At 50.1% G+C, this 22082-nt stretch overlaps 1 protein-coding gene across 2 annotated transcripts; it reads left to right on the top strand.

Moving 5' to 3' along the window:
- Positions 1-3638: 3638 nt before the first annotated feature.
- On the top strand, positions 3639-20665 carry mybpc2a (myosin binding protein Ca). 2 transcript variants are annotated; one of them, XM_053850968.1, is made up of 26 exons: positions 3639-4229; positions 4964-5112; positions 5538-5655; positions 5847-5895; positions 10029-10085; positions 11111-11277; positions 11935-12067; positions 12464-12588; positions 13105-13210; positions 13801-13970; positions 14716-14881; positions 14992-15098; positions 15173-15202; positions 15823-15962; positions 16021-16180; positions 16258-16362; positions 16414-16602; positions 16667-16801; positions 16862-17029; positions 17092-17180; positions 17252-17447; positions 18118-18257; positions 19314-19473; positions 19656-19792; positions 19858-20044; positions 20559-20665. In XM_053850968.1, exons 1-26 carry the CDS (start codon positions 4106-4108, stop codon positions 20591-20593), a joined length of 3342 nt encoding a protein of 1113 aa, XP_053706943.1. In that variant the 5' UTR covers positions 3639-4105; the 3' UTR covers positions 20594-20665. The 2 variants fall into 2 exon arrangements, with proteins under 2 accessions (XP_053706943.1, XP_053706944.1); XM_053850969.1 differs by having other exon boundaries at positions 17092-17165.
- Positions 20666-22082: the final 1417 nt, after the last annotated feature.

Consider the following 22082-nt stretch of genomic DNA (forward strand, 5'->3'; position numbering starts at 1 on the left):
TTGTCTCAGACACCAGTCAATGTCCGGACCACTTGGGTTGACTTGACATGTCGAAATCTTCTTTACAGTTGACGTGTCCATGCTATGGGCTCCGTGGTGGGTGCCGGCAGTGGCGTGCTTGTCGGCTGCAACACTCGGCACGGATGTTTTTGAGGAAGGGCCACAAACCAAAACGCATGGAGTGACTTTAAGGAAGATTTGTCCAAAATTATAGGTCGTAAAATTGATCGTTAATGCGTCAGACTGTACACGACACAGACGTCTTTGAATGATGTAAAAGCCTATTTTGTGTCTGTCGCCAACACCCTTGGAAAATGGTTGTTAAAAGCAAAGGTAGACTGGAGCTGTGTGTGTGTGTGTTTCACTTTCCTGTTTTAGCCTTTTTGCTTAATTCCGAGGTGCAGCACATGAGAATAAATCTTTCATGCGTCCTTCAGGTGCCTCAGTGAAAATGTCCTGTTAGCAAAGTCCCTGAGGCTTTGAGCAGGTCTGAGTTGAGACGGGTTTACGTCAGGAGTTGCTTATTAAAACCTCAAATAACGTCCTTGGATTTCACCTTGACAACACGAACAAATGTTTTGAATTACCATATAAATGGTTGTACAGTCGAGCTATCACAGAATTGTTGCGTTCGCACCCCATCAAGCAAATCTGATGCTGTTAGCGGTTAGCTTCATTAGCTTCACTGTCGTCATAAGCGTAGTTTATAATGGAGGAAATGCTGTTAGCTACTGTGCTAACTTTGTTATTTTGGCGTAATATCATTGATCATTTAGCACTTGAGGGATCCTGCAATCAACACTGAATATGAACAGCTCTCTTCCGCATGTCATCAACACTTGAATTGTTTTCGATGACGTGACATGGCACACACACGGCGTGCTCAGGGTGCTGTGGATTTGGAAGTGATACTGTTTGTGTGGAAAACGTTGTGAGTCAGATTGAAAATGGCTTATCATTTCAGTTCAGTGTGTTGCTGGAAATCCTGGCCTTTCAGATCCAATCCAGAATAAAGGATGATGAACGTTGGTGCGCGCGAGCTAGCGCCACGACGGCGGCTACTTTCCATAAATGATGTACGGATTATTTAGTGCGCGGCGGCGGAAAGACGCTAATTGACTTGAGTCAGAACAAAGAGGGGATTTGTTGGATTATATGCACATTATAAATGTATATTTTTACCACAGCCATTGGAAATAGGAAATGACGCGTAGGTCGTCGCTCGTGTAATGCAGCTCATTTTAGAATCCACATATGAGAAAACATTCAAATTTGTGGTAGAGATAAGGCTTGAGTTACATGAGGCTGTTGTGTTGTGAACTCGAGATTGTTGTTGGTGCAGTTCAGATTTTTTGTTACATTTTATGTCTCAGTCACCAACATGACATGACATGAGGTGGAGTCGCACTCTCGAGATCCTGGACAGGAAGTGAGGATTGGTGCAGCACACGTATGAGGACGGGGATGATGTGCTACCACAGTGAGAGAAGATGAGGATGAAGTGAGGCAGGAGTCTCCAAGAACCATGATGTTTCCTCATGATATAGTGACCTTTATTGAGAGTGAGGAGGATGTAGATGAGAGGAGGTGTGAGGAGGAGATGTTCCTAACTTACAGGTAGAAACGTTACATAAGGTGTCTAGTTTTCAAAGCTGCTGTGTCAATGACGCTTCATTGCTGAACCTCATCTTCTCACTCTTCATTAACAGATGTCCAGCCTGCTGTTGGTAAGCGCTTCGCTCTCTCTTCATCGCTGCTTTTTAAACTCCAAACATTCAATAACCGTTAAGGCGACAGTGCGGCGCACTTTGGACTTTGTGAAGGGGAATGTTGTCCTCACGCTGTTCTGTTTTCATCCAGCTGACAGTGAGCCGCGGGACGGTAAGAATGATTTACCGGGCGCTTGTTGTGTGTCATTGACCTTGTGTGTTAGTGGACATGAGTGCCTGTCACTCAGAGTGATGGCTCCTCCCTGAAGCCCACGGTTGCTACGGCGATAACCATCACTGGCTGCATGGACGGTAGAACCCCCTCCACTGACCCCGTCCATCACTCCTCCCGATGTTGTCCAAATAAAGAAATCATAACAGTGGACAACAAAACAGTTGTTTCACCTTCACATGTCTGGAAGCCGACCACACTTCATTTCTCTTTCACTACCATCGTCTCTCAGCCCTGATTCTGGCACCGGCTTGGCTCTGAGGCGACAGTCTCACTGCCATAAGAAACAGCCGCGCCTCTGTCTGACTAGTCTCCGGGCAAGAGAGACCTGGGTCAGGCAGCACACGTCTGAAGTCCCTGTTCCAATAGCCAGTGTCGAGGCACAGATCCAGCTTCAGTCAGACTCAAATGTAAGCCCCAGTTCAGTGGGCCAAAGTCTCAGCTCAGCCAGGCCAAGTCCAGGTTCAGATGGTGCAAATCCAGTCCTTGCCTTACAGACCCCAGTTGGCCCCTTTGGCCCAAAAGACTCTCGCAGTGCTCCACAAACACCAGCCCATCTGTCCAGCACACGTTTAAGCACAAGCACAAATATGTCTCGTGAGACATCGCAGCATCGCTGAGAAGAACATGTGAACTCGGATCCGCCCTCGGGGCCACTTCTGATTAAAAGATGAAATGAACTGAGCCCATAAAATCAGGCAAAGAGGGGGAGGGGGAGGCAGCGCTGGATTGGTGCATGACCTCAGTGGACTGATGACCCTGGATCCAGGCTGGTCTGATGGCTCCCCCTGCGGGGGTCTTCTGTGTGATCGGCTCGGCGTACCTGACAGTGAGTGAGCAGAGACGCCATTCCTCTCAGAGGCAGGAGGACACAGGGCTACAGAGCATCCGGACGAAGACTGGGCATGAGTGCGAAGGTGTCGTCTTGCTCTGAAACACAAAGAAGCGTCATGTTTGTTGCATTGCAAACAATGGCAGAGTTGTACATTCACCGTCGCCGCACAGTGGTTTCACCTGGTTACTGCAGGTGGAAATGAACAGACGTGACTGAATGCGGTCAATATAACACCTGTGTTGTGTTGTGTATTACTTGCGGGACGTGCAAGTAATGGAGACGAGATGATGTGAATGTTTGAAGACGCGTAGAGGTCTGCTGTGCTGTTGAGGTCTGGGCCAGTTTGGAGGGTTTCCCTTGCTTGCGGTATTCATCATGACGCATCATGTGAACTGGACTTTCCCGCTTGACGTTTGTTTTGGAAAGTATTTAACATCTTCTGCCACATTTGGGAGTGACTTCTACATAACTCATTAATGGTTTCAAAAATGAAAGAGGACATGTTTCTGGACGATGATTTAACTTGTAAACGTTCCCCCCTGAAGCCAACATTTGTCACTGTGTCCGTTAATGTTCAACCGTCTTCCCTCCTCGCCTGCGACAGAGTTGCCTCCTGACGGTAAGAAAACAAGGCATCAGCATCGCCGTAAAGCTCAGGACTTGTCCTTTCAAGATGGCACTTCTTTAAAATGGTCTCGTGATGTTGATCCTGTGTGGGTACCAAATGTGTCCGACCTGCCGCGGAGTGATGACGTCACATCCGGCAAAAACGATATATATTTTTTTTATGTTTTAATGAGGCAGAGTAAATTGAAATCAAGGATTTCATGCGTAGTGTTTAGCATTTTGTGACTGGCTGACATGTACGGAGCTGTGTTTTTCTTTAACATCGCTCAAGAAACCACAACAGTCTCCACAGTAGGCAGACAGATACCATCCAAGCTACTGAGCTGCCACTATTTTGGGCGGCCTCTACTGAAGTGTCTTCAAGGAGTCAACTTTGCCCGTCAAGGAAAAGGCTCCATCGTTTGCCACATGGAAGGTTGAAGATTCTGGTGGTTTGGTGGTTTTCTAGGTCTCGCTGACCTCGGTTGTTTCGCTCTTGAAATGGCCTGCACCCAATAAGTGTTGAGTGACAGCTGTGGTGTGACTACAAAGCTGTAACAAGACCAACAACGTGGTTTCTATGATCATAAATGAGGATGAGGTGGCTGCATCTTGAGTGTGAGCGGGCAAAGGTGGTAGTCTGCGCTGAAGTCCAGATCCAACTTCTGCATCAGACTACAGCAGGGTTATATCCAATCCACAGGCTTCAGCAGTTCCCTGCTCATGTTTACAACCTTTCTAATTCTTGTATTGTTGTTGGCAGAACACGTCCCAGGAGAGGATCCTCAGCTGTCCCAACTGACCGGCCTCTTCGTGCTGAAGCCTGAAAGTGTGACTGCAACAAAAGGTCCTGTCTGCGGAATCACCCAGCGTAAAATGAAAGCCAAATTAATCCAAGTCTGCCGACAAATTACACAACAACGAGCCTGGGGAAGAAAAAAAAGATCAAGTTTTATGAACCAAAGAGCAAAATATGGAGTCCAACAGCAGCATGGTGGACCAGATCCATTTTTGGCATTTGATTCAAAGCAAAACCATCTGACTAGTAGGAAGCTAAGCAACAGCCCAGGACTCATTTCCATCAAACAATGGCAAGCATGGCGACAATCCATTTATTTTACACTGCTTGTCCGAGGAAGGCTGAAGCAGAGATGCCCAGACTGTCCCCCAAAAACCTCTTCTAGGAGAGAGAGCCAAGGTGCCCACCTCATCTCAACTAGGAGAATCAAAGTAGGAACGTGGTCGTCGTACCGCCGAGGTCTCTACCCCATCCCTCAACCTTTGTGACCCCCTAGCAAATGGGCAGATCCATGTTGGGCTGTCAGCCGGGAGGCACTCAACGCTGCAGGATAAGAGAGGGTCACTGCCAAGTTTAGTTTGTGCAGCCTTAACCTGGACTCGGTCACCCGGCCTCTTTATTGAGATCAAAAATCACCAAGAGAAGATTCAGATATGTGATCCAGCTTGATAGGGCCATGACTCATATTGAGTCCAAAACACTGCCTGACACTAGGCACGGTGGCACTGCCTCATTTCTTCAGGCGGATTTGCTCAAACGGGTGGTGTTTTATCGTCACGCAGGGAAGGACATCACATTCGTGGCCAAGGTGGACTCCTCCAGTCTGACGCGGAAGCCGAGCATGAAATGGTTGAAGGGGAAGTGGCTGGACCTGGGAAGCAAAGCCGGGAAACACCTGCAGTTCAAAGAGACCTACGACCGGAACACAAAGGTGGGTGGGGCTGCTTCCACCTCAAGGTCACGGCCCGAGAGGCTACACGTCCACAACAGCTCCAACTTTTGAAAGACGAAAACCAGTCCACTTTACACCCAAGTTAGCACATTATTTTGGGACTTTTTATCGGCCACGTTTAGATCCTGTTACGAGTGAGATTTAAAACATCAGAGACAGCTGTGAGATGAGCCCTCTCAGCTGTGGCTCCGCTCTCGTTTGTGCCACGATTGGCGAAATACCTCTCACCATAAAAGTGTTCAGCGCCCTGGTTACTGCCAACATAAACCAGCAATTGGCCCGTCGTAAATCCTACAAAAGCCATTTCAAAGAGAACAGCCAGATACTGAGCTCCGAGGTTAGACAGTGACGTCGGAACAGTTCTCCTCACTGAATGTAAATGTTGTTCCATGTGGCCTCGCCAGGTCTACACCTACGAGATGAGCATCATCAAAGTGGTGGACGGAGACGCGGGTGGCTACCGCTGCGAGGTCACCTCCAAAGACAAGTGCGACAGCTGCACGTTTGAGGTGTCGGTGCAGGGTGAGTCGGCCCCCTTCATCACGGCATTGTCATCCTCCATTCATAGGACGCCCCATTAGCATGTAACTGGCTTTGTCAGCCAATAACTCAGCGAGCGCCACGCACATTAGGTCCGATCATATCTCAGCCTGCCGGGGTCATCAGCCTGTAATTCCTCCACCGCCTCACCAGTCTCTTCTGTCTGGCTGCAGCGGCACAAGAGGAGCAGCAGGACAACATCTTGGAGGCGTTTAAACGATCGTGAGTGTCAGCGGCTCGGCGTGTCACCTGTCAAAAGTGTCAGCCATGCACTCGGCTTTCCATCTCTGCCTCTGGGCATGTGTCACTCTCAACCAGTTTCTTTGTCTGAGGGTCTGTCTGTTGCTCAGCTCAAGTCTCTGTCGTGTCTTTGGTTCCAACCACCAGCATGGCTCCAGTGTTCCTTCTGCACGTCCTGTCATCTACTGACTTCTGTGAAGCAGCTAACATATTCCTGTTTGAGAGGGACTGGGGTTTACAGAGGGAGTGCCGGGGTCCACCATTGTTCTGAGCAGAACAACCCGTCCCACCTCACGTCCAGACACAAGTCTAAACCCTGAAAACTTTTGTTATTTCCCATTCCGAAAGGAGGCACCGTCTTTCAACTCTCTTGAAGTGAGGACGAAGCCTGTCAGCGAGAGCTTGAGGACGTGGGAGGAGGGGTGGGAAAAGTTTGTCAAACATGTTCCCGGAGAGATAATGGAGGAGTGCGTTAGAACATGGAAGATGTGGAGGTCATGGAGATCAACTTTCAGAGGAGGTGTGGAGAATCCAATTAGCTGAAGACGTCGGCGCCGCCACGCCATCCGTCACGACGCGATAGTGGGTGGGGCTTGTCTGTAGGGCCAGGGACCGCCAACGTTCCAAGACACGCGCATCCTACTTTCCTGCCGGCTTCGGTGGTAGAAATGAAGACATGAATTCTTGCTAACGTTCAGCAGCATCTTACCTCTTGACCTGGTTCTGAAGGAGAAGCTCCTTCAGAACACATGTTGCTCATTAAATATTCCTTTCGTAATCCTGTTAGTCACAGCAAAGGGTCCAATTATTGACTTACGCCCACAATGTGCTCCTGCGGCTAACATCTGATGTTTTTCATCAGACTGAGAGGAGCTGGAGAAGCGACAGGCCAAGGAAGGGGTGGAGAGACGGGAACAAGTCGGCTGAGAAGTGACCGCTGTACGAGGGGTTAGTTGAAGGAGCCCCCAAAACAGCCCTGGTGTTTGCTACTCCTCCCATACTTGGCTCTTGTCGTTGACTTGTCAAACATCTCCACCCTGCCTGCACTCCCTTCTTCACCTTGCTCCAATACCTTTTTCACTCCCTCACCTTCACTCTTGCTCCTCCCTCTCACGCCCACCATTCCTCTCCTCCACCTCCTCCTCCTCAGATCACTGCATCATCCACAAACACGAGAGGCTCTGAAGGTTCTGCAGTCACTGCCGTCCAAGTGCAGAACTGTGTCGGCGGTGCATTTCCTAATCAGGTCACAGCGGGTGTTGTCGCCATCACTGATCATAAATAGCTCTGCAGAAGTGGAAAAAAAAAACCTGTTTCTTTTCATCTCGCAAACATCACGTTGCAGTCCATGTTGATTGTCATCAAATGGGCCGGCGCCACACTTGGACACACGTCAAGCCAGCATTCGTGATGAGGTGGAACCCGTCCTCACATGCCAGGCCACAGTAAAGAGAGTGCTAGCATGCGGGCGCCGCGTGGCGACCACACCATACCTCATTCATTCACACGTCTGTCAGTGAGTGATTTCAATGTGGGTCACGGTTTTGTTGCGGCTGCCGCACAAAGGCTGAGGAGGTGTGATCAACGCTAAATTATGGATTTTACAAGACTTCACATCTTCAAAGAGAAGCTGGAATTGGATTGTGTTTCACCCTTTCATTCACACTGGCAGTAAGACTTGGCAAAACATCAGCGATGAGGAGGTTCAAAGACTGGCGCTCCTGCACTGAGCTCCATGAGCGATTATTAGCTTGTCGTTTGAACAGGCTGTTACCAGACTGCCGGGCAGGCAGCCACTTCTTGTTAGCCTTGCTACGAGTCTCCGCCCACAGACACGCCCACTTTGAAGCGACGCAACTTGCTGCACCTTTCTGACGGCTCCTGAGGCAGGCGCTCGTGGACCAATAGACTTGCAGACCAAGACACTTGAGGACCAAAAGACTGGTAAACGAAGACACTTGTGGACCAAAGACTGTGGCACTCATGCACCAAAAGACTCATGAAACAAGGCAATTGTGGACCAAACCACTTGTATTCCAAGGCACTCGCGGACCAAGAGCACACTTGGACCAAAAGACTTGCAGACTTAAGCAACAAAAACCAATACACATGCAGTCCAAGGGACTTGCGGACCAAAAGACTTGTGTTCCAAGAACACACGCGGATCAAAAGACTTGTAGACTTGTGCACTTGTGGATCAATAGACTTGTAGACTTAAGCACTCGTGGACCATAAGACTTGCAGAGCGAAACACTTGAAGATCCAAAGGCTGGAGGACTGAGGCACTAGACGCTGATCAAGTAAAATCAAGTCGTCATATGTTCACGTCACGTCCGGCTTCTCCATTTCACTCTCTGGAGTCAAACTCGCGGGGGCGCTGGTGCGTGGCTGGCGTTTCCTCCGGATTTTGGGAGAATCCAGAAACTCCACGCTTCAGCTGGCTCCCACTCTTCCTGCACATTTTTAGTGGGCTGCATTATATTTTAATGAAGCAGATGCTGGTGCTCCAAACATGACAAGTAAAATCATGACTGGGCGGCTGATTAAAACCCTGCACGCGCGCCCATCCAGCGAGGTGCCGTTCTCTTTGATGGAGGTCTGACACGACAGGCGCGCGGCTTCACCAGATTAGCTTCACTGACGTGCTCACGCGTCCATTCTTTGATTTGGTGTGTCCTGTAAATGAGAACATCACCACCGCGGGAGCAGTGGCTGCCATGGCTAGGGCTTAAGGATGGTGTCCTCGGATGAACCACTCACCCACCGGGGGAAGACGATCACAGCAAGGGACTGGGAAGTTATCAGCCCTGTTTGGTCAGAAAAAAAAAGGCCACGCGGTGAAGCTGCTGCCAGATGCGTTCGCATCAGAGGTGCTGGCACATATTTATCAGCCGACGTCGCGCATCACTTTCCAGGCAGTTGAATAATCTTGGAAGGGTGATGATGCTACACTGGAGTCTGGAGAGCGAGTCAAAGATGCAGCAACGAAGCAGCCAAGTTTAGACAGACTCAGCTTCAGACACAATGAACCAATATATTGAATACAACATGTGTCAGTCGCAAAAGGAACGGCAGCAGCAAATAAAACTGACGTGAGGAGAAAAAAAAACAAAACTCTGGAAACTTGAAAATAAAAACTAATAATAATAAAACAAACATTGCTGAGAAAAGCCTACAATCTTGATTTGGCCTAGTGAATATATATAGATATATATATACACACACAAGGATGGTCAAAAGAAAGATCTCAAAAAAATTGACTATAGAAGTGATTATTTGATTGAAATATTTGGTTGGAGAATTGAAAAAAGGGTGAAGGAATTTATTGGTGGAAAACATGATAATGGTAGAAACAAGAGTAGAAATTTAAAAAAGAAAAAAAAAGTGTTGACAAAAAGAGGACACGTTTGATTGTGGTGAAAATAAAAACACTCTTGAAAAAAATAACAGGACAGTGAAAAATAATTACTGTAGAAATAAAATAACTGAGGACATAAAAAAATGAGGGTGGACATTAAAAATGGTTACATTAAATCTTTTACTGTGAAAATAATGCAAATAAGACTGGCATTAAATATGAAAAAACACCAAGGTCAACCACAGAAAAGAAAAACCTAAATCAGTGAGTTTTGCGCTGCTTCTCTCCTCGTGGTACTTTGCTTGGGCGACAGTTTGGCGACGCGTCCTAATCCACCGAGGATAAGTGCGACTCCTGGTGGTGCTAATCCCTGCCCACAACTGTAGCGAACATTTGCTCACAAAAGAGCAGGATTCTGTCTCCAGTTATTTATGAACCGGTTTTAGTGACCCACTAAATCTCCCTCCATAAATTGAAATTTTAACAACTTCACCGACACAGTCAGGAATAACTCACGAAGCTCCAATATTAACGCTGGCATTACGGCTCACGCTCAACAAATCTCTGTCTATTTTTGCATGAATGCAGCAGCATCTTGGAGTAACACCGCTGTTGTTTTGCTGGATCTCAATGCTTTTCATTTTCTGATATTATTCTATTTTTTCGCTGCCTCCTAGTGGGTGATTATATTTCCTAAAGCTCTGTCCGAGTCATTGGAGGCTGTGACAGCTGTAACTGTCCTGATATTCACTTGCAGCGGCGACGCTGGCGAGGACGCGGGGGACCTGGACTTCAGCGCTCTGCTCAAGAAAAGGTAAAGCCCTTCTCCATTCAGCCTTCAAAGGAGACCTGTTTTAAACGCTGCTGAACTGATATCTAGTGAAATGTCAGTTGAGATGGGCTGAAGTCGAGCGAAATGGGCAATTTTGAATTTGACCTAAATTCTTGCCGGAAGCGCTCCAGTCTAAGGATGAGACTCACTGTGTCTCCTGAAGTCATTCACGGTGTTCGCAGAGGGACGACGACACCAAACACACGTGCCACAAACCGGGACCCAGATCTGTCCATAGACCACCACAGTAAATTAAGGGCTACAATTCTGACTGTCCGCTAACTTTAGCTCCGCCCCCCCAGCAGATTGACCCACGTTTTTAACGTGATTTAAGGGGTGTGGGAAAGTCGCTTTGGTGGATATGGAGCGGCGTCTATCCAGGACTAAGTCGCACGACAAGCCGCAGCAGGTAGGAACACACAGGCCAACCACCAAACCTGAACACGTTTTTGTGGGCGGAAACCAAGGCGCCAGGAGGGAGGAGTCTTGAATCTTGGATCGTTCAAGAGTCCTGTGTCGACTCTCTAAACAATGGCAGTTGAAGGGTCATGTGTTTTTGGAGTTTAGACAGGCTCCATGGCGCAAAGGTTCCCAAGTCATGTGTCAAGCTGAAGTTGTGGCCAAATCTCAGGTCTCAAATGGTACGGGCAGATTCCGACCCGCAGGTTTGACGCTCGCGCCATTGGCTGACTATATCTCTATAGCTACCTTGCATCAGGTGTCATGATTGAAAAGGGCCATCTTCAGCTCTGACAGCTCCTAGTTTCACCAGGAAGACCACTGAAGAACCTGATCTGGCTCGGTTTGACTCTTTATGAAGCAGATGTTTTCACATAAAGGTCAGCTCCGCTCCGCTGCCAGTGATTACTTTCAGACTTGTCTGCTTGTGGCCCCCCAGCCCCCACTCGGGGGCCTCTTTATGAGGGTCAAGAAGCCCATGTTCTTGAGTAATTAAAGCAAGCGCAGCCTGAGGTTCTGGAAGTGACGAGGACTCTGCTCACGCTCAGGGAGAAGAAGCAGGAGGGGCCCAAGGAGGAGGTGGATGTCTGGGAGATCCTGAAGGCGGCGAAGCCCTGCGACTACGAGAAGATCGCCTTCCAGTACGGCATCACCGACCTGAGGGGCATGTTGAAGAGGCTGAAGAAGATGAAGATGGAGACGAAGAAGAGCGACGGTAGGAGACCGACCCCTCCAGCAGAAGCAGCGCTGACGTCAGATGCTGACCCGACGTGACTGGAGTCACTGAGAGTCTGAGGTCGAGCGTGTGATGAGGTCAAGTTAAGCAGAGCAGCTTCCCGCACGCCAGGGCGAGTGTGCGTCAGCGCCGGCGTGTCGGCACGCAGCAGAGTGGCGGCCTTTACCAGACGAGCCTGACCCAGAGGAGCAGCAGGCCACTCAGCCTCCTCTTCACAGCAGATGACGCAGACTCTGCTCCTTCTGAAGGAGCCAAACCTCTTGGCTCCTACTAACAAACGTGAACTTCAGTCATGACTCGAGAACTTCAGCTGGACCTCATTGGAGCATCATTGCACCTCAACTTTAGATCCAAAAGATTCATCTGCAGCATCTTCTGCAGGTTCACAGTGAAAATACTAAATATGTATCACATTAACTGCAGCAGCGAGTAGAATTAGAGGAGTCTCCTCATCTCAACTGCTCGCCAGGACTCGTCCCTGGAGGCAGACTAATTGAGGAGCTGGGCGTGTGGCGGTAAATACCAGCTCGGTGTGGCGCTCCCCGGGGAGTGAGCTGGCGTCTTCTCGCGGCCCTTGCTGCTCCTACATATGATGAAAAATTGGACAGTGATGAGAATGTGGTGCTGTTTTGGTAGCGTTCCTGATGAAGCTGGAGTCCGCCTACTCGGTGGACAAAGGCAAGAAGATCCAGCTCTCAGTGGAGGTGGCCGACCCCAGCGCTCCGATCACATGGCTGAAGAACGGGCAGGAGATCAAACCGTCGGCCAAGTGAGTTGGAGTTTGCGTGACTGCGGATCGCATGAGAGTTTTGAGGGTAACAAACCCACGATCCTCCTGGACGAAGCACTTGTCCCAGATGCTTCACTACTGGATTAGCTTTATCGTCGCGGCAGCGCTGAATCAGACAGCGGTTAAATCGTGTCCCATGTTCCTCCTCACACACGCTAACAGGCATGAAAATCCTCATCTGGTCTGAAACGTCCTTGTTTTCATCACAATCGGTTGACGGCTCACTGAGGTGAAGACCTGCAGCTGGTTTCCATGGAGATGCTTCTCATGTGCCTGATGCTCCGTCACCGCGTGTGTGTGTGTGTGTGTGTGTGTGACTCACTCAGGCCTTCAGGTTCACTCAGGATGCCATTTCTCACCAATGTCATCTTCCAGGTACGTCTTTGAGAGCGTGGGCAACAAGCGGACGCTCACCATCAACAAGTGCAACCTGTCGGATGACGCGGCGTACGAGTGCGTGGTGGGCGAGGAGAAGTGCTTCACCGAGGTTTTTGTCAAAGGTAGATGAGTCACTGTCGTCGGAGGAAGCCTTCTTTCTTCTGCCGTCTCCGGTTGACGGCTCGCTTCCCTCGTCGCCTGCGTCTTTGCCGTCTCGCGGCTTTGATGCCTCGCAGCCCCACGCTGCGCTCTGTTGTCGGCTCGCTCATTTTTAATGGCCGCCCCTCACATGTTTATGTTCTGTTTATTGTCTTGCTGTTGTGTTTGCTTTGCTTCTGAAGATCTATTTGAATGCCATGAAGTATTAATAAAGAGTGTCACCGAGCAGTGGAGGAGTGAAGACTTCACTCTCGTCTGGTGGAGTCGGGGCTTGTTAAAAAAAGATGAGCTCCTGGCGGATAACCTCGTGAGAGGAGGAAACAAAGACGCGGCCTGTGATGTTTAAACCACACATTGCTGCGGAGGACTACCTCAGGAAAAAAAAGAGCTGAGCCATGAGCCAGCTCTCCTCTCACCCGAGGTCACCAGCTGCGATGACCTCAAGCATTGCACTCACTGACAGATGCTCCTCCCCTCAGAGCCTCCAGTCACCATCACCAAGCTGCTGGACGACGTCCACACAGTGGTGGGCGAGAAGGTGGAGTTCGAGGTGGAGGTGTCGGAGGAAGGCGCGCACGTCAAATGGTGAGGACCTGAAGACTTCACTTCTGCCACCAAACGTCCTTCACCACGTCTTCATGTTTCTTCTTATAGTTGTCTCTTCTTCTATCACGTGTCGAATTCTCTGCTTTCTTCTGGTCCTTTTTCACATTCTTCTCTGCCTTTTTCTTTTCCTCTTCTTGTTGCTTCCCTCCTGAGTGATCCTTTCTGCCTCCCTCGACAGTCTTCTTGTTTTCTTCTTCCACTTCATGCCCCTTTCTTTTACTCCCTTTCCTGCTTCTTTTCTACTTGGCCCTTGCATTTTTGCTCCTTCATGTTTCATTCCTTCTTCAACATCTCCTCAGCTTTCCTCATCTCTGCTTCCAGGCTTTATTCCATACCTGCTTTGCATTCTTTCATTCTCAAACCTTCTCTGTCTTCTTCATCTGTTTCTGCTTTGCGTTAACTTTCTACTCTGCTTCTGTCTGCTCTTGTTTAACAAATCATCAAAAAGTGCTGGATGTCAATTCAGGACAAAAGTACTTCAGTATTTCAGTTCTCATCGATCGCCGCCTGATCGCCTCTCAAAAAAGTACCCGATCCCTGACAGCTGTAAATCTGCTCTGCTGCTCCAGGATGAAGGACGGAGAGGAGCTGAGCAAAGACACGGCGGGATCAAAGTACAGGTTCAAGAAAGACGGGAAGAGGCACGTCCTGATCATCAACGACGTCACCAAGGAGGACCTGGGGACCTACTCTGCCGTCACCAACGGGGGCCAGTCCAAGGCCGAGCTGGAGGTGGAAGGTTGGTTCTCTCCCAGAGTCCAGACCTGTTTTCTTCCGCAGGAAAGTTCTGTGCCGTCATTACAAGCTCCGGAAAAATTCGGCTCACGGTGACGTTCGACGTTCTGACAAGCGCGACCGGCAACAAATTAGTGGAGTCATAATGAACCCGTTTCCGCTCATCTCGGAATCGCTCGTTATTTGTCACGGATATCTGCGTCGACACCAGAATTATTGAGCAGATGAGGCCCCGCCGGGCAGCGCCGGTCCGGCCCACACGCAGCGTACCTGAGCTTCACTCCCACCTCCTCCGCCCCTCCTCTTTAGTTTCCTCTTTTCTTCAAGAGTCATCACCACATCTCTGTCGTCTTCCTCTTCACTTCTTCAGCTTGATCGACTTTGTCGTCCTCATGTTTGTTTTCTTCCTTATTGCCAAATTCGGCCTTATCACCAGCAATGAACAGAGACAAGGGGAGGTGAAGAAGAGCGTGCAGGCCAGGTGGAGAGGACTGCGATTGGGCAGCACCAGTGAAAGGGAATCTTTAGAGACTCAGAAGAGTCAGAGATGAAGCTAAAGTATATCAGAGGGTCATGTGCAGATGTTTGGAGACCAAGTTAGGGTGGACACAAGAGAGTGTTGGACCCAGGACGCAGAAGATGGACAAGGGAAGGACAACCAGTGAGGCTCATGCCCTCGAGGTCTCTCCTTTAATGCGTTCTTGTGGTCTTCCTCATCACCTTCATCACGTGTCTCCTCTTGTGTCCAGACAAGGAGCTGCAGGTTCTTCAGAGCATCGCTGACCTGACGGTGAAGGCCACAGAGCAGGCCGTCTTCAAGTGCGAGGTGTCTGACGAGAACGTGACGGGGACGTGGTTCAAGGACGGCGTGGAGGTCCAGGCCAGCGAGCGGATCAAGATGACGCACATAGGAAGGTCTCGTAGCTCCATCATCTTGACTCACTTGTGTCGTCGACTCAAATCCAAATGACAGAAAGTGGGAACTTGTGCATCTCCATGGAAACCTGTCACTAACACTTCCTCAGGACGCACAAGCTGACGATCAACGACGTGAAGCCGTCAGACGCCGGCGACTACACCTTTGTGCCCAACGGATACGCGCTCTCTCTGTCGGCTAAACTCAACTTCCTGGGTGAGAAGACAACTTGTCAGGAGTCTTCGAGTTAACGTGATTCTCCGTCCTTACTTCCTCCTTCCTCCCTGCAGAGATCAAGATTGATTATGTTCCACGTCAAGGTGAGTCTGTCACGGACGCTTCGGTGGGAACAAGTTGAAAAATATACTTTCTTCAGCGATCAAACCAGCAAAAACACACACAATTAGTTTGACATACTAAGCTTCCCCGCCACCTGACCGCGAATAAGAGGAAGAGAAGTGAATGGAGAAAAATGTTTCTTCAATGTAGCCATTAGCATAACAAGACAATGGAGTTACATCTCTCATCACAGTCAAAACAACCTATAGAATTCTATGTCGCTAACCTTCCTGTTGTTAGCCTCATTCAGCCTTATTTCTCAACACGCAAACATCACATATACGTCAATTAAAGTTGTAATTCGCATGAGAAACTCAAGAAGAAGAAATTCTCGATGAGAGGAACTCAGTATCCAGGCTCCGTTCCCCAAGCAGGAGAGGCCCCACACTGACAGAGAACGTTTTCAAAGGATTTCAATACTGAATGTGTTTCCACTCTGGAAGTTTTTGGAGTGGGACTCAACGACGAAGGCGCAGAGATGGGTGTCAGCCTGAAGCCAACTCGTGATCGGACGTACTGTAGGACGCCGACAGCACAGAGGCGATAGGACCATGGGCAGTTCAATACAATGAGCCTAACCTCTGTGTTTTGTACATGAAAGATCCTCCCAAAATCCACCTGGACACCAGCGGCACCGGCAGCAAGAACACCATTGTGGTGGTGGCCGGGAACAAGCTGCGCCTGGACGTGGAAGTGTCTGGAGACCCTGCCCCCACCGTGTGCTGGATGAAGGGCGATAAAGTGAGAGTTGAGTGTTTCGACCTCTGACGGCACGAGTGAGGAACTGGGTGTGTGCTAGGTGGTGCTGGAGGCGGAGGGACGGGTGCGTGTGGAGACCAGAAAGACCCTGAGCAGCTTCGTGATCGAGGGGGCGGAGAAGCAGGACGAGGGCCACTACTCCATCACCGTGACCAACCCGGCTGGGGAGGACAAGGCAGAACTTTTCGTCAAGATCGTGGGTCAGTGGTCTCATGGCTCGGCTGAGACATCGACGTCCTCACCGGGCCTCACATACCCTCCCTCGCTCGCTCTCCAGATGTTCCCAACCCTCCTGAGAACGTCAAGTGCACATCAGTGGGAGAGGACTGCGCCAGCATCACATGGGACCCGCCCTCATTTGACGGCGGCGTGCCAGTCAAAGGTAACCTCCCACCACCCCTGACTTTGCCTCTCTAATGACCAACTGTTCCAGGTTACCTGATAGAAAGGAAGAAGATCGGCTCGTCCAGATGGACCAAGCTCAACTTTGACATGTACGAGTCCACCACCTACGAGGCCAAGAAGATGATCGAGGGCGTTCTTTACGAGATGAGGGTGTTTGCAGTCAACGGCACCGGCATCTCACTGCCCAGCGCCACCTCCAAACCCTTCATGCCTATTGGTGGGTCTGAATTTGTCTCCACCTGGTGGTGAATCCGGAGTTGACCAGCGGTCTTCTCTCTCAGCTCCCACCAGTGAACCCATCCGCCTCACTGTTGACGATGTGACCGATACAACGTGTGCCCTCAAGTGGCGTCCACCAGAGAAGATCGGTGCTGGCGGCATCGATGGGTACATCATTGAGTACTGCAAAGAAGGATGTGAGTATTCTTCAATATATCCGTCTTCCGCGGATGTCTGAGATGTCGATCGTCTGTCAGGTGACCAGTGGGTACCAGCCCACGAGGGCCTGGTGGAAAAGAACCAGTTCAAAGTGAGAGATCTTCCAACGGGAGAGAAAGTGCTGTTCAGAGTGGTGGCGGTCAACCTAGCAGGACGTAGCCCTCCAGCCTCGCTGCCACAGGCCGTTACCATCAGAGAGATCATGGGTGAGTTTGATGACGACCGACGCAAGATGGTGCGTAGACTGACATTATTTTGTCTTTGACAGAGCATCCGAAGATCCGACTTCCCCGCCATCTGAGAACCAAACTTGTCAGGGAGGTTGGCGAGAAGGTCAACCTGGTGATCCCTTTTCAGGTCGGCTTCAATCCGAGCATATTAGAGTCTTTGACGGACACATCTGCTCTGCGACCTTCATCCTCCTGCAGGGGAAACCACGTCCGGTCGTCACCTGGTTCAAGGACGACGTCCTGCTGGAAGACAAGTCAGTGGGAAGTCGCACCAGCGACATCGACACCATCCTCTTCATCCGCTCAGCAGACAGAGCCCACTCCGGGAAGTACACGCTGACGGTCCAGATTGAGAACATGTCGGACAGCGCCCATATCCACATACAGATTGTGGGTGAGTCGCACTCGGATGATTGGGTTAGCATTAGCGCTCACTAATCACCTGTTGGACGCTGCCGCTGTCAGTCCGTCAGGATAAGTCCTGCACACCAAAGGCTCAAAGTGGCATCAAAGCGCCGACTCGTCGCTCCTGCCGGTTTAATCCCGGACCCGCCGGCCTCGTGACCGCCAGCTCACTCGTCATCCTCCAGGGTCAAAACGCCGCCGGATTATTCCGCAGAGCTCCACATGGATTATTCGCATCCGGACTGGGATTAGGTTGTGATTTTGACGGCTACTCTGTTACTTCCTCAGCCGGGAAGCTTGAGCTAATGAGGCGGCGCGTCGGCTCTGATCTCTGCCGCCCCCTCCTGTCCCATCGGCTTGGCTGTCGCTGCACTTTCTCCACTCAGGGACATACAAGAGGGATTATCGACTGTTCAGACACATCTGGCAGGTCCAACCCATGACCTTCCAGGTCGCAACGGGCTCTTCCAAGTGGTCATAGAATCAAACGCACTGTCGCGTTTCCATGAGTGTTCTTTTTGCTTTAATTCTACTTTACTTTCTTCTGTGATAAAACAATGACGTACCAATGTTCTGCGTCGAGACAAAATCCTCCATCATTGACCCTCTGATTTGTTCCCATTTCTCTGAAAAAGCTTCAAACTCTCTCCTCCCCTCAGAGAAGCCCGGGCCTCCCATCGCAGTGCGGGTCGCAGACGTCTGGGGATTTAACGCCGCGCTGGAGTGGAAGCCGCCGAAAGACGACGGGAACTGCGAGATCATTGGCTACACAGTGCAGAAGGCCGACATGAAGACCAAGGTGGGCACGGTGCTGTCGATGATAAATCATGTGACCACTGACTCTACTCTTGAAAATAAATTAATAGAAGGCAATTGATGACATTCATATACGATAAATATTCTATCGAGAGAAACAAACCAGGCTGTCACGAGTCAAAGGGAACGAGGAGCGAATGCCACGTGTTGAGGACGTGGAACTGGACCCAAGTGCGAGTGGTGAAGGTTAGAGTTAGGCAGGAGCCAGTTAGAAATAATATTTAATAATTACACAAACAACAGAATCACAACTGAAAGCGTCACCGAACCGGGGGAAAACAGAGCAAAATCTAAATGTCCAAAGGGAGAAACTAAACTGGCAGAAGTCCACAAACATGAGTTAAGAAGTCCAAACAGAAAACGTCACTGAACCGGGAGAAAACTAACTTAAATCACATGGAACTAGAGGAGACGAAAACACAATGAACCAAGATAGTCAAGAAACACACCAGGAAACACGAAGAGACAAAACACTCAACTTTAACACAGAGGAATCAAAATTAGCTAGCTAGTGCACGGAGCGAGAGAAACAAACAAGCAGAGCCACGAGAACCAGCAGTTACCACAGGGAACGAGAGGAGGCCAAATCTCAGGAAAGGAAACAATGGCAGTCGAACACATCGGAACCAGGAAAGAGAGGCGGAAGAAACCAAAACATGACTGAAGGGACAGAACAGGAGCAGAGTCATGACACAGGCCTTTTCATTTAAAACAGAGATCTTTAATAAATGATCATGGAAGGATTCCACATTGAGAGCATGGCAGCAGTGGCATAATCCACATTTGTTGACCGCCATAGTCCCGTTTCAAATTAGTTTAGTGGACCCTCAAAACCTTATAAAGAAAATTTAAATCTTGCCTCCATAAAAATAGTTTCACCCATGTTTCAAACAAGTCTTTCAGTATTTAATGAGAATTGCAAAATGTTCAAAAGTAAAAATAATAAATATGAAGGTGACTGAAATGTTGAAGATACAACAAAGAAGCTTCTGTTCTGTACGTGAAAACATGTCCCCACTCACCTGCTCTCTCTGGGCAGGAGTGGTTCACAGTGCTGGAACACAACCGGCGGCCCGGCTGCACCGTGTCGGACCTGGTCATGGGGAACCAGTACTCATTCAGAGTCTACAGCGAGAACATCTGCGGCCTGAGCGAGGACCCGGGAGTCAGCCAGAACACAGCCCTCATCAGCAAGACAGGTGACCCGCAGACCACACCAAGACATCGTCGCTGCATCAAACAGAAGTGCACGCCACTCAGCCAGAACATTATGACCACCGGTTTCCCTTGACATGAATGGCACCTAAAAAGTCATCGGACCGATAAGATGGTGGCAAGGTTTCAACTGCAGAAACCCTCTCTAGAACCTCATGTCTTCCAGACCTGAACTACGCCCCTCCACCCTTCAAAGAGGCTGACATGAGCACCTCCCCCAAGTTCACCGCACCCCTGGTGGACAGATCAGTGGTTGCAGGATATGCAACTGCCATCAGCTGCGCCGTCCGCGGTTACCCCAAGGTACCCACCCCAGCATGAGGGAACAGCTTCTGTCTGACCTGAACCGCTCCTCCCTGTCGTCGCAGCCCAAGATCATCTGGATGAAAAACAGCATGGTCATTGGTGAAGACCCCAAGTTCCTGATGCAGAATAATCAGGGAGTTCTGACGCTCAACATCCGCAAGCCGAGTCTGTTTGATGGTGGTAAATACACCTGCAGAGCCGTCAACGACCTTGGCCAGGACGAGGTCGAGTGTCGCCTGGAGGTCCGAGGTACGAATACACTGACATTCATGGCCATTTTTCCTGAAGACAGACACCATCAGACGCATGAGTGGAGTCCTCTCACCTGACATGATGCAGATGAACGTTTGCAAAAAAGCTAGCCTGGCGGAAAGGCTAACGCAACAAAATTACTGGTTGAATTCTGTCCATCCTTCTCTGTGGTTGTCTGCCTTTAATGCTAACGAAAATACAACCTTGTTTGGATGCTAGCCTAGCTCAGATTCTTTTGCAGACAAAAGTGTGACAGCAACGACACAACTACTAGGTCAGATACTAAGGATGTTTGGTCAGTGTCGCTAGCTTAAGTTGTGTTCCAACTCTGTGTAAATATTTTGGTTGATTCAAACAAAAACATTTACAAACTGAACTGACGTTAAAGAAAGTACAAGCGTGTTTTCACCATTGTTCTAATACAACAAACCGCTAAAAGCTTACGCTAACAGCCACAAGTGGACACATGTTCAGGGACGACTGCTGGTCTGACCTGAATGTCTCTCTGCAGTTGCCCAGGAAAAGGGTGAGGAAGCAAAGAAGTGAAACCACAGCCAAAGCCCCGCCCTGGATGAAGTTAACACTCCGACAGGGGAACACCACGCTAGAGAAGTGACCCTTAAAAATAAAGGAGTCCTGGAATCCAGTCCCGGAGTCCCATGTGTTAGAATTCATGCTCGCCGCCAGGTCGCAGCGAAGTGACCGATCCCCGCTCCTGTCTCCACCCGCGCTCATCGGCCCGTAACAGAAAGACACACTCCTGCAAACGCACACACAGAACCGGGGTCTCATTAGCATCGCGCACGAGAGACTAATTAACGCACCCATCGACGCTGCCCTAATTAGCTCTCCCACGTCATTACTGAGCAAACGAATTACCGCTAATTCACACACCCGCAAAACAAACACAGCGCCGACTCTGCTGGGAGAGAGAGAGAGACGTGAATTAAAGCCTCTGCGATGTGCCGCAAACTGGCTTCGGCATCACATGTAGCACCACCGTTTCACGCAGAGCTGCCCCGGAGAGTAGCGACCACTAGAGGGGGTGAGAGAGGGCTGGACCGCGGCTTGAACTGTGAGGCTTGGGGTTCATTGTTGGGTCGAGTTGTTGGGAAGGGAACTGTGAGGCTTCACTAGTTTTAGGTTGTGTTCGCTCACCTCAGCTGCCATGAACACAAAGTGACATGTTTCCATCGCGGCCTGTCGAGTCAGACTCGAGCAGCGGCATCAACCCGCTGTGGCGCATGGAAAGTGGGTCAGGATTGGTCGCACAGTGGACCTGCAGCGCGGCGCCGAGGCTCCCGGGCTGAACCCCGGTGAGCCGTGAAGGACTCTGGCTTCTGTTTGCCACCATGTGATCTCAGCGGCTGATTGACGGATGAAAGCGGCGCCGCAGACGTGCCGCGCTACAGGAACAGCGTGTAACCTCGATACCTGACGCCTCGCTCGTGTTGCCGAGCAATCTGACTAATTGTGTCTGCAGGCTCCTTCCAGAAGAAACTTTTCATTTGAGCACTTGCCTCGTCCTTATTATGAGCCCAGAAAAATAAGAAGCCTTTTGTTGGGGCTCTGCACAGGCGCCACCTGGAGGCGCTTCACGTTCGGCGATGCATAATTGATGAGAAGGCGCTGAAGTCTGCTCCTGTACTTCAATATTAGAACAATCCGGGCCGCAGAGAGCCGGGCTCTGCCGCGGAAAGAGACGCGGAGGAGACAGACGGCGAACAGTCCGGGATCAGCGGGACGGAAGCAGCCGCAATCATGAGAGTAATTATACATGAAATCACTCGCAGTTTGAGTGAAGCGGGAAGAAAGAGCTCCGGAGGGAAGACGCCTTGAGTTGAGTCCCATCCGGGTAATTACAGCGGCACCAGGGCAGAGGTCGGCGTCGAGCCGCCCCCTGCTGGTCACCACGTGCACAGCACCCAGCAAAGTTTGGACGTTTGGAAGGTCAACACAACCACAAATGGAGGGAAATGTGCACCGCCACAGATCACATTTAGCTGATGGGGCTGATCGTGGAGGCCCCGCCCCT

The sequence above is a fragment of the Synchiropus splendidus genome, chromosome 19 (assembly GCF_027744825.2).
Source record: "Synchiropus splendidus isolate RoL2022-P1 chromosome 19, RoL_Sspl_1.0, whole genome shotgun sequence".
Taxonomy (NCBI): domain Eukaryota; kingdom Metazoa; phylum Chordata; class Actinopteri; order Syngnathiformes; family Callionymidae; genus Synchiropus; species Synchiropus splendidus.

Bases quoted from the DNA above. Each gene is read 5' to 3' on its own strand.
- mybpc2a (XM_053850968.1), top strand. From the start codon at position 4,106: ATGTTTACAACCTTTCTAATTCTTGTATTGTTGTTGGCAGAACACGTC. The intron at 15,963-16,020 runs GTGAGAGTTGAG...GGTGTGTGCTAG, and splicing joins GCTGGATGAAGGGCGATAAA to GTGGTGCTGGAGGCGGAGGG. The intron at 16,603-16,666 runs GTGGGTCTGAAT...CTTCTCTCTCAG, and splicing joins CAAACCCTTCATGCCTATTG to CTCCCACCAGTGAACCCATC.